The sequence below is a fragment of the Suncus etruscus genome, chromosome 7, assembly GCF_024139225.1.
Source record: "Suncus etruscus isolate mSunEtr1 chromosome 7, mSunEtr1.pri.cur, whole genome shotgun sequence".
Lineage (NCBI taxonomy): Eukaryota > Metazoa > Chordata > Mammalia > Eulipotyphla > Soricidae > Suncus > Suncus etruscus.
Genome location: NC_064854.1, coordinates 125,139,407 through 125,150,702, shown reverse-complemented (window position 1 = coordinate 125,150,702; position 11,296 = coordinate 125,139,407). Strand labels below are relative to the sequence as shown.

At 54.9% G+C, this 11,296-nt stretch overlaps 2 protein-coding genes across 2 annotated transcripts in view; one reads left to right on the top strand and one right to left on the bottom strand.

The window, feature by feature from the left end:
- Window positions 1-69: 69 nt before the first annotated feature.
- BAP1 (BRCA1 associated protein 1) lies at window positions 70-9,969 on the top strand. Its single transcript, XM_049776686.1, has 17 exons — window positions 70-258; window positions 363-392; window positions 509-563; window positions 1,392-1,524; window positions 2,081-2,200; window positions 2,788-2,849; window positions 2,936-3,078; window positions 3,332-3,410; window positions 3,837-3,960; window positions 4,224-4,371; window positions 4,911-5,095; window positions 5,563-5,696; window positions 6,887-7,365; window positions 7,482-7,642; window positions 8,268-8,360; window positions 8,469-8,541; window positions 8,661-9,969. The coding sequence occupies exons 1-17, from the start codon at window positions 222-224 to the stop codon at window positions 8,792-8,794; spliced, it is 2,190 nt and encodes a 729-aa protein (XP_049632643.1). The 5' UTR covers window positions 70-221; the 3' UTR covers window positions 8,795-9,969.
- Window positions 9,970-10,368: 399 nt separating this feature from the next.
- DNAH1 (dynein axonemal heavy chain 1) overlaps window positions 10,369-11,296 on the bottom strand; it is a 70,634-nt gene continuing 69,706 nt past the window's right edge. The window contains 2 exon segments of the mRNA XM_049777712.1: window positions 10,369-10,526; window positions 10,701-10,935. Of these exon segments, the coding sequence (XP_049633669.1) occupies window positions 10,405-10,526; window positions 10,701-10,935 (357 nt within the window). The 3' untranslated portion in view covers window positions 10,369-10,404.

Here is an 11,296-nt window from a genome sequence, read left to right as displayed (position 1 = left end):
CGGGCCAATCAGAACGGAGCGGGTCGGAAGTGGTCGCGCCGGGATGACGTCAAAGCCGCCGCCGGCCGGCGCGGGTGTGTGACGTGTGGGCCCTGTTTTGTGTGTGTGTGAGTGTGTGTTGGGACCCCGGGTGGCGGTTGGGGGCTCCCGGCGGTGATCGAGGCGGTGGCGGTGGGTCGGAAGGGCCTGGACATGGCGCTGAGGGGCCGCCCCGGGGGAAGATGAATAAGGGCTGGCTGGAGCTGGAGAGCGATCCTGGTGAGAAGCAGGAGGGCAGGTGGAAAACTGGGGGGCCTGGGTGGGCCTGGGATCAGTCGCCCTGCCCTGATCACACCGCTGACTCTTCTTGTCGCCCCGCACAGGCCTCTTCACCCTCCTGGTGGAAGATTTCGGTAAGAGCCTCTCCCATAGGCCAGGCCCACTGTGCAGGCCCATTGCTGGGTCCTGACTAGGAAGGGCTGGGGGGCTGCCCCCTCATGCCCCTTCATGCCTTTTTTTCTGATCTCAGGTGTCAAAGGGGTGCAGGTGGAGGAGATCTACGACCTGCAGAGCAAATGCCAGGGGTGAGTGGCTTGCTCGGTTGGCGGGTATGCACCCCCCTTGAATGAGTCCCCTGTAGAATTGGAGGAGGAGGCATTAGAATTCTCCGGTGGAAGATTGTCTAAGGAAAAAACACCCCTGGATGTGGCCCTGCTGATCCAGCTGCTTTCAGTTCTTCTCTTTATTTGGTTGCACCTGGCCCCCAGCACAAGGCCTTGCCTGGTTATCGGACGTTAGTTGGCTGCCTTTTCAAGTTATCGTAGATCTGCTGCCTGCTGGTTCTCCTGCCCCAGGCTTCTTCCATGGTCTCTTTTGTGCAGCTGACGTTTATTTGTTGATTATCCTATTTATTTGTGCTCAAGTACCGCTGATGGTCTTAATGCAGGGAGGGTGTTGGTTTCTGTGTGACATCTGACCAAACGCAAGCCCTTCGTAGGTGAGGAGTTAAGGGTCTGGTTTTACTGGTCCTGTAGAATAGAGCTGTGATGGTGGAACCAAGGATCCTGCTTTGATTTCCCAAGAAAGAAGGAACTGATAGGCGTGTGAATTGAAAATTCCATACTATAGAATGGAGTGCTTTAGCTCTTCATTCTTGCATTGCACTCTACCCTGCTTCTAACTCAGAACCATTTGGAATCATAAAGACTCTAGGTGGACCCTTGAAGTTGATGCTTGTAACTATCTTTGGCAGGCTTCTGGGGTGTGAGGGAGTATGAGGCTCTTCAAGCTGTGTTGGAAAGAACCAGGGGAGAGGTGGTACCATGAAGAAGTGAGACTTGAGCAATGAGATGGTGTATAAGGAAACAGCGGGAGAGAGAGAGGGACGCTAATTGTCTTTCCCACTTCTTTAGCCCCGTGTATGGATTCATCTTCCTATTCAAATGGATCGAAGAACGCAGGTCCCGTCGCAAGGTCTCTACCTTGGTGGATGATACATCTGTGATTGATGATGATATCGTGAATAACATGTTCTTTGCTCATCAGGTCTGTTGGGTTCTGTATTCTTTCTGGATGTGGGTGCAGGGGAGGGGTGTTAGGGGAATGCTGCCATTGTCTTTGCTTTAGGGAAGTGCAAGTGGGAAACTGTAGAAGGAGACAGACTATTATCAAGGGTGGTGTATCTAGAAGTGCCTGGCAGGAAGTGGAAATTTTTTGTTGTTATTTAAAAAGACAGCATCTTGAGGGCTGCAGAAATAGTATAAGTGGGTAAGGAGCTGCCTTGCACTTGACTGACACAGGTTTGTTCTCTGGTATAAGTTCTACCATATGGAACTTAAGTGTGATCCCTGAGCACACAGCTAGGAGTAAGTCCTGCGCATAGCTGACTGTGACCCAAAAACTAAAATAAAAGTGTGCGCGCACATTTTTAGAGTGTAGTGATATCTAAGTCTGCTCCCTTTTTTGGGCAAAAATGAGGGGAGTGGATGTGGGGTATTGTCCTAAAGATAACTGCCCCTCTCTGGTCCACCGTTCCTCATGAGTATAGTGTTTGGGATAGAGGTTGGGGGTTCTTAACGTAGTTCTGTTCTTGATTTTGCAGCTGATCCCTAATTCTTGTGCTACTCATGCTCTGCTGAGCGTACTCCTGAACTGCAGCAATGTGGACCTGGGGCCTACCCTGAGTCGGATGAAGGATTTCACCAAAGGCTTTAGCCCTGAGGTAGTCGTTGGTACCTGAGTGTTTGCTCATAGTTGGCTGAGTAAGATCCCCTGTGCCCCCAGTGACGCCACTACCTGGTAGTTGGCACATTGGAGCATTTTTCTTTTCAGGTGAACGTTTCCTTTATATACTTGACCATTGAATTAATTGTGTAAAGCACCTGGTTTTAGACCCAGTTGTCAGACAGAAGACAGGGATGGAGGGATGAAACATTCCTTAAGTTATGCCATGTTATAATTTTACCTTGTTCAGGACTTGTCAGGCCATGTTCTCTTTGATATCCACCAATTAGCATGCAAAGCCCATACATATGGTCCTCTGGGGGACCATATAGATATCGGGAATTGAACCAGGTCCTTCCCAGGTTGGCTGTATGCAAGGCAAATGCCCTACCACTGTGCTATCTCTCTGGCTCCAGTTGGGGAACTTTAGAGCTTTCTCCTATTCCCACTAGCCCTTTAGAAGAGTCTGTGCTTCATTAGTTTCTGGAACTCCTCCAGGCCTGCTTTTTAAGAAAAGCTAAGGCTTTGTTTCCCACCCTGTGATACACCTGAGACCTTCTGATGTGCTCTGTTTTCTTTCTCTAGAGCAAAGGATATGCGATTGGCAATGCCCCTGAGTTGGCCAAGGCCCATAATAGTCATGCCAGGTATGTGGGCACTGTGGGGGCCAGTGGGGGAAGGAGGTAGGGGGGAGGAAAGGTGCATTCTGGGCACTGATGATATCCTTCCCCAGGCCTGAGCCACGCCACCTCCCTGAGAAGCAGAATGGTCTTAGTGCAGTGCGTACCATGGAAGCGTTCCACTTTGTGAGCTATGTGCCTATCACGGGCCGACTCTTTGAACTGGATGGACTAAAGGTCTACCCCATTGACCATGGTAGGCACTCTGAGCTGGAGGCCCATCAGGGTTTCTCTGGGGCATTGGGGGCAGTGTCTTGATTTCAGGGTTCTCAGGTGCTCAGTACCCAGTGGCAGGAGGTAATGTTGAGGACAGTTTGGCTGAGGCTTGAAAGCACCACACATCAAATTCCCTAAACTAACCCAGCTCCGAGCTTTCTTGCTCTGTCTGTCTCTGTCTTCCAATCCGAGACCCATCCAAACTCAGCTCTTCCTCATCTTGGTTTTTCTAGGGCCATGGGGGGAGGATGAGGAGTGGACAGACAAGGCACGGCGGGTCATCATGGAACGTATTGGCCTCGCCACTGCAGGGTAAGGGCCCTGTGCCTGTCAACCCTCTGGAGCTGTGTCCTCAGTGGGAGGGACACAAAAGGGAATCCTGGCAAAGAGATACCAGATCACTTGGGCAAGGCCGCATGGTGAGTCTGGTGCCATCCGAGATCAGTCTCTGACTTTAGACTGCCAACTCCTTGCCCTGTTTCCTGCCCAAGCTGCCTGTGGCTTGCTGCAGGGTCTGCTGGGAAGGGCAGGCTGTGGGTGGCCCCTCAGCCTGTTGGGAGACCCCACAGAGGTGCCTGACAAACACTACCACCAGGGTGGGGCCTGTACCTAAGCCTGTTGTGACTTTAGGGAGTCCAGTTGTGCTACCCACATCCCTGATTGGTGGGCATGAGTGGGAACAGGCCTTGGGGGGGGGGTGGAGTGGGGCTCTTCTTACAGTTGTGGCTGTGACTTCAGGGAGCCCTACCATGACATCCGCTTCAACCTGATGGCGGTGGTGCCTGACCGCAGGATCAAGTATGAAGCTAGGCTCCATGTGCTGAAGGTGAACCGGCAGACAATCCTGGAGGCCCTGCAGCAAGTGAGAATCCCTCCTCTTGCACCGCCCCCCCCAAATTGGAGCACCTGCCTCAGAGTCTCCCTGATGGATCTGGGCTCCAGATCCTAACCACTTCCTTTCATTTGAGTTCTGTGGGAAATATGGGACCTGGAGTGGGTTGGGGAGGGAGGCTAGCCTCCAAAAGGAGGTTGGGTTTGTGCAGGGAAGGCCGTGCACGGCCCTGAGCTTTCCCAGGGAAAGGCGGGGCTGTCTTCACTTCCTGAGCCTTGGATTCTTGTGTTTAGCTGATTAGAGTAACACAGCCAGAGCTGATTCAGACCCACAAGTCTCAAGAATCACAACTTCCAGAGGAATCCAAACCAGCCAGTGGAAAATCCCCCGTGGTGCTGGAGGCAAGCAGGGCCCCAGTGGCCTCTGAGGGCACCCATACAGGTATGGATGCTACCCCTGTAACCTGATTTGGGAGGGCCCTGGGGGTGCCTGAGCTTAGTGCCTGCAACCTTCTCCCTTTGCCCTTCCTGAAGGGCACCTTTAGGCTGCTATTACTACAAGTCCCATGCTGTCTCATTTCCTCCTCTCAGTAATAAATAAGTCCCTTGCTGGTTTTCTCCGTGAAAAAGTGTTGGTTTTATTTCTCCTCTTTTTCCTCCTTGTTCTTCTGTGGGTCCATGGTATGGACCAACTCCTATCCCAGCAACCTATTTTTTTGGGGGAGAAAAGAGGTCACATCCAGCTGTCCTCAGCTTAATCCAGGCTCTGCACTCAGAGTGCTTGGGGGAACATATGGGTGCCTGGGATTGAACTTGGGTTGGGCACATACAAGGCAAGAACCTTACTGTCCTATTGCTCTATCCTGGGCTGTTACTCTCTGGAAGGAGGGGGAGCAGGTCCAGTTCCAGGAGGCTGGGTTGGGAACAACTTTTCTTGAGGGTCTGATTGAAAGTCCTGCCTGTGTGCTCTGCCCTGCTCAGACGGTGTGGAGGAGGTGGCTGGTTCATGCTCGCAAGCCCCAACACACAGTCCCCCCAATAAGCCCAAGCTGGTGGTGAAACCTCCTGGGAGCAGTCTCAACGGGGTTCCCCCCAACCCCACTCCCATTGTTCAACGGTTGCCAGCCTTTCTGGACAATCACAACTATGCCAAGTCCCCCATGCAGGTAAGTTGGGAGCACTCTTGCTGGACAGCCTGGAAGACTCATTGAGAGTCAGCTGCAGGATGGCTCCCCAGGTGCCTCCTTGATTTTCTCTGAACCCCAACCCAGGTGACTAGAGGTACTTCTGATATTCAGATGTGCTGACAAGGGTGGGAGCGTAGGGAAGCAGAGACCCAGCCACATGCTGCAGACTTGCTGGTCAGGGCCTGCTCCTCGGTATAGCTTTATGGGTTGGTTGGGTTCTGTTGGCAAACCCATAAACAGATTCTGTTTGGGGGCACTTCATTGCTCTGAGAGAGAGGCTCTATGCAGACAGGTGGTGGAGGAGGGCAGCCCATGTGGGCTGAGAAGCCCCCCTGTAGGGTACGTGCCTCGGTGAGCCCCGTCGGTGTTTTCTCCAGTGGCGCGTGCAGAGCACGGCCTTGGCTGACTGGCTCTCCTCATGGCTGCCCTGGATCTCTCTGCCCCAGGAAGAGGAAGATCTGGCGGCTGGTGTAGGCCGCAGCCGAGTTCCCGTCCGCCCGCCCCAGCAGTACTCGGACGATGAGGATGACTATGAGGACGATGAAGATGACGACGTTCAGAACACCAACTCTGCCATTAGGTGCGCCCTCGGGGTGAAACCCCAGCCTAGTGCGACAGGGCTGCCACGAGGGCTCTGGCTGCTGGTTCTGGCACCGAGCACCTGGGTGCCCTCAGCTGAAGGACTGGGGGAGGGTCACACACACAAGCCAAGCGCCATACCACTGAGCTACTTCCCTAGCCCCTCACCAATACTTGTTTGTTTTTATTTTGGGGAGAAGAGTAATTGTGCTCAGGGGATACTTCTGGCTGTGTGCTCGGGTCATTCCCGATCGTTCTCAGGAGACCCTGTGTGGTGCTAAGGATCAGACCAGTGTCTGCTTTAATTCCTCTAATATCTCTGAATCTCCCACCAGCACTTTGAATGGGCCAGCAAAGCACATTCTGGTGGAAGGTAGCCTTTTACCAGGCACCAAAGGGTTGGATGAAATTGATGGAGGAGGTAGGGTGCTAGGGGAGTTCCATCAGAAGCCAGCATTGGTAAAAGCCCGAAATGAGCAGGTGTAGTACAAAATTGTAGATTTATGTTGCAAGTCAGCCCCTGAAGAGGTTGACTGATGGAGGGATGGAGGATGAGGTCTTTCCCCTTCAACTCGGAGCACGCGTCTGCCACCCCATCCAGCCGATGGTTCTGAGGTGAAACGGTGTGTAAACAGTTCATAGACAGTCAGGCTTGTGGAAATATTAGCTTTATTCGGTGGACAAGACTGACGTCCAAAGACTCAGCACAAGTTCCAGCCAAAAGCCCCTCGCCTTCCACAGACCCTTGTTTTTATGCCCCAGAATCAGGTACCACCCAATGGTGGGATCAGATACCACCCAATGGTAGAAGCAGAATCAGGTACTACCCTAGGGTAGGGCACAATCACTGATCAGGGTAGGGTCAGTAACATAATAATCCCCTAAAATATTTACATACACAACAGTACAACAGATGTGCTCTTCTGTTTTTAGGTGCCAGGGCTCAGGGCCTCAGGCATGTGCTCGAAGGCTGAGCCACAGCACTGGCCCAAGGTAGTGTTTGAGAGCACCTGACTGCAATGGTCAGATATAAAGATGCCAGGGTTTGGCCTGGCTGGTTAGGATTCCTGGACCAAATGAGAGATGTAACAGAAACAGTCCCTGGAGACCTGGCTGTGTTCTGGCCTGTGGGCATGGCTGGGCTGGTAGCCTCTTAGCTTATCTTTGTGCTCCTCCCCTTGGGTCCTTCAGGTACAAGCGAAAGGGACCAGGGAAACCTGGCACATTGAACAGCCCTGGGGATGGGCAGCTGTCGGTGCTGCAGCCCAACACTATCAACGTCTTGGCCGAGAAGCTCAAAGAGTCCCAGAAGGACCTCTCGATCCCGCTGTCCATCAAGACGAGCAGTGGGGCTGGGAGCCCCGCCGTGGCTGTGCCGGCACACTCGCAGCCTTCGCCCACTCCCAGCAACGAGAGCACAGACACCGCCTCGGAGATCGGCAGCGCCTTCAACTCCCCGCTGCGCTCCCCCATCCGCTCGGCCAACCCGACTCGGCCCTCAAGCCCCGTCACCTCCCACATCTCCAAGGTGCTTTTCGGAGAGGATGACAGCCTGCTGCGTGTGGACTGCATTCGCTACAATCGCGCCGTCCGAGACCTGGGCCCGATCATCAGCACAGGCCTCCTGCATTTGGCCGAGGACGGTGTGCTGAGCCCCTTGGCCCTGACAGGTAAGCCTGGAATCGCTCTGTGGCCCCTCGTTGCGCCATCGAGGGAGGTCGGAAGTGGCAGGTGGAGACTCTGAATGGCCCCCGCGCTGATGGGTTTTCATGCCTTCTCTTTCCAGAGGGTGGAAAGGGTTCCTCCCCCTCCATCAGACCGAGCCAAAGCAGCCAGGGGTCCAGCAGCCCAGAGGTGAAGGAGGTACTGGAAGCTGTCGACAGCAGAGAGAAAACAGGGCTATCCAGGCCCGGGGAGCCCGTAAGCGGGGAGAAGTACTCTCCCAAGGTGAGCCCCCTCTGGTGCTGGCAGAGGGCAGGGTCGAGAGCACTGCTGCCCGAGTGCTAAGTTCTCTTTAGTTAGGATTTGGGGCGGTTGGGACAACTCCCAGATGATACCCAAAGGACCCGGGGTCACTCTCATTGATACCAATACTGGACCAGATGACTCCATGCTATGGCCTGAGGTTGTGGTGAAGCTTGGGTCTCTGCAGATAATAACCACTGATGCCACCTGGTGGTGCCAGGTGGTGCCACCTGGGGGCCGGCTGGGCCATTGTGCCCAGTGTAAGGGAAGCTGTGAGATGCCAGGGATTGAACATGGTACTTTTCCCAGGTCCAGGTCCTCAGTTCTTTTTGTTTTGGGGCCACCCCACCCAGTGGCGCTTAGGGACCATTCCTGGGCCTGTACTTAGGGAATATTTGGGGGACCACATGGTGCCAAGGATCAAAACCCTCAGGCGTGCTAAGCTTGTGCAATAGCCCTTTTAGCCTTTCACATCTCCTTTGATGTGAAGGTGGAAGCCAGGTGCAGGAGTCCTAAATGGATTGGGGGTAGAGTTTTCCTCGTTGTCTTCGGCTGCCTCAGGCACTGACCAGCCCCTCATGGGTGGGTGTAACGCTGGTTTTGGCAGGAGCTGCTGGCGCTGCTGAAATATGTGGAGGCGGAGATCGCCAACTATGAAGCCTGCCTCAAGGAAGAGGTAGAGAAGAGGAAGAAGTTCAAGGTGGGTTGCCTCCCAGGACCTGCTCTTGGCCCCCTCGCAACTTTCCCAAGGTGAGGTGCTGGGCTTCTCCTGGTGATAACGACAATGCCACCCCCTCCCTGTCTGCAGATCGATGACCAGAGGAGGACCCACAACTATGATGAGTTCATCTGCACCTTCATCTCCATGCTGGCTCAGGAAGGTGAGGGGACTCGCTGCCCCGTGTCTCCTCGCCTGCCCTGCTAGGGGCCCTGTCCCTTCCGCTGTCCCTCCGGCGCCCAGCCTCCTAGGGTGTGACCAGCTTTCCTCTGTTCTCCACAGGCATGCTGGCCAACCTGGTGGAGCAGAACATCTCCGTGCGGCGGCGCCAGGGAGTCAGCATCGGGCGACTGCACAAGCAGCGGAAGCCCGACAGGCGGAAACGCTCACGCCCTTACAAAGCCAAACGCCAGTGAGAACTGGCCGCCCCGCCTCTGCAGCCCATTCTTGCCATGTGGCCTGCCCCAGGCCCCGTCCCTGCCCTCCTTTTCATCCCAGTATTACTGAATAGTTGCAGTCAGAGCCCAGACAGATCCTGGGCAAAGCCTTGCTCCAGTGCCTAGCCTGGCAGGGCCGCCCCGTCGTGTTCAGAAAGCAGCAGCTGGAGCCGGGGCCTCCCAGCACTGGCGCTTCCTCCATAGCCAGCTGTGGAGTGGCAGGACTGGCCCTTCTGCCTGGGCAAGCAGAGTATATATTTTACCTACAGAGACGTCTATTTTTCTGGGCTCTCACCCATCTTGCCACCACTGTGTTGACATAGCTGGCTTCTCAACTCTGAGCCTCTCCCTGATGGCAGTTCTCCCGGTGGCCGAGCTCTGCGGGCACCACTGGGGGTCCTGGTAGGCACCAGCTCTTCTGTGTTTTCCCCAGCGACCAGCTAGCCCTGTTGTGAGGGAGCCCGGTCTCCTTGTTGCTCCCAGGAGAGCTCCAAACTCAGGGACCCAGCTGCCGCATTGGATTTGGGGATCTAGGGTATCCTCGAGGGGGTGACCTGAGCAGAGAGAAGTGTTGGAGCCCTTTGGTGGCCCATATGTCAAGCTTGCTCCCCATTCCCCATGGGGGGGTTGCGGGACTCTTTGCCTACAGTGTTGTGGCCCAGGCAGTGCAGCCTGCCCCAGGTTACTGGGCATTGTCCCCAGGGCTCCCAGGAGCCGCTGCCTCACCCCTCAGTATTACTGTCTCCCTCCTCTTAGGGGATGCAGAGACAGGGCTGCTTGTGGGAAGCTGCCAGCACTCAGCTTCCTCCCGTCACGCCAGCTTCCTTCTCTGCAAGGCATTCAGGGTTGGGGACAGATGACCGAGACAACCAGCTGAAGTTTCTGTGTTCCAGAGGGCCTGAGGCTGGGGCTGGGAGGTGGGGGCGAACGGGGCACTGCTTCTGGCCTGGCCCCAGGCCTTCGCCAGTGGATTTGAAGGTGATCCAAGCAGACCCTTTATCTGTACATAACAACAAGGTATGTGTGTGTGCAGGGGGGGAGGCGAGTGCAGCCAGCCGGCAGGGATGGCAGCTGCCTCTGCACTGAGCACAGCCTGACCCCTCTGGCCTCTGTAAATATTTGGATCAATGAATGAATAAATCTTTAGAAAAGAATCCTTGTCGTTGCTGGCCTGAGACTGGGCTCGGCTGCCAGAAGGAGAGTGAGGGCTGAGGTCCACCTGGACCGACTCAATGTATTCCAGCCAACAGGAATAAACTTAACCCCTGAGGTCTGGCACTCAGGAGTGGGGCTGAGGGGGGGAACTGTGGGGCCAAAGCGTACACAGTGCCTTTGGGAGGAGAGGGCCATAGCAGGACTCTGGCCAGATACGATTTTGCAGCCTAAAGGGGCCTTAGGATTCAGCCTGCCCGATGCCCGCCTTCCCCCAGGACCTCGGAGGGTCCATCTTTCCTGTTTCATCTGGGCAAGTACAGCAGAACAAAGCTTTCTCCCTACCCTCATCCCTGCAAACCCCTTTCTCTGCCCGACACAAGCAGGTGATGCTCAGCCGGACTGCTTCAACAACTTTAATGGCCCAGCCCTGTAAATCAGTAGTCCAGGGCACAGATGAGGGCCACCCCACGCTTTATCCAGTGTCGCTGGGGCTGGTCGGTGGGGATTTCCACCGCGATGACATAGTTGGTGGAGTGGCCTGTGGTGGAGAGTGTTCCTAGAGCAGACGAGAGAAGTGGGGAGAGGTAAATTACCGGGGTAAAAGGTAACGGACCAAGCAAGCAGACTGGGGATGAAGAGGGATCCTGAACCCAGAGCAGCCTGCTTAGTGAGTGGGTCTGGTCTGGCTTTGGGTTCCCACTTGGGTAGGTTTCCCACTGGGATCTCTTACCAGCTCGGGTCAGTGTCTTATAGATGGGGCACAGGTAGAAGTCCTGGTCTTGGGCCTTGCGATGGGCCACCGGCAGGAGCCAGATAACGGCCATCTCTGTATAGAGCTCTTTGGGCCGAGACTCAGCCAGTTGGAAGGCCACAGGGTCCCAGCGGGCACCTTCCAGGAACAGCCCGTGGATGAAGCAGCCTTCTTGGGGCCTTGTTGTAATCTGTGCTACAGGAGTTTTCACTACCTACGAAGGGGCACAGAGATATCCCTCAGAATCTGGGTTAGAATTCAGTTCAGAAGATGAACACACCCTCCGCCAGAGACCCACTCCCAGCTGGTTTTTTGTTTGTTGTTTGGGTCACACCTAGCAGCACTCAGGGGTTACTCCTGGCTCTATGGTCAGAAATTGCTCCTGGCAGGCTTGGGGGACTATATGGGATGTTAAGGTTTGAACCACCGTCCTACATGCAAGGCAAACACCCTACCTCCATGCTATCTTTTCTGCCCCAACTCCCAGCTGTTTTAGTGGGTTATTTTAGTGGATAACCCATACTAGGATCTGTCCTTGAGACACCATTGGGGCTTGTAATCACTTCTAACCTGGG

Bases quoted from the DNA above. Each gene is read 5' to 3' on its own strand.
- BAP1 (XM_049776686.1), top strand. From the start codon at position 222: ATGAATAAGGGCTGGCTGGAGCTGGAGAGCGATCCTG. The intron at 2,850-2,935 runs GTATGTGGGCAC...ATCCTTCCCCAG, and splicing joins GCCCATAATAGTCATGCCAG to GCCTGAGCCACGCCACCTCC. The intron at 3,411-3,836 runs GTAAGGGCCCTG...CTGTGACTTCAG, and splicing joins ATTGGCCTCGCCACTGCAGG to GGAGCCCTACCATGACATCC.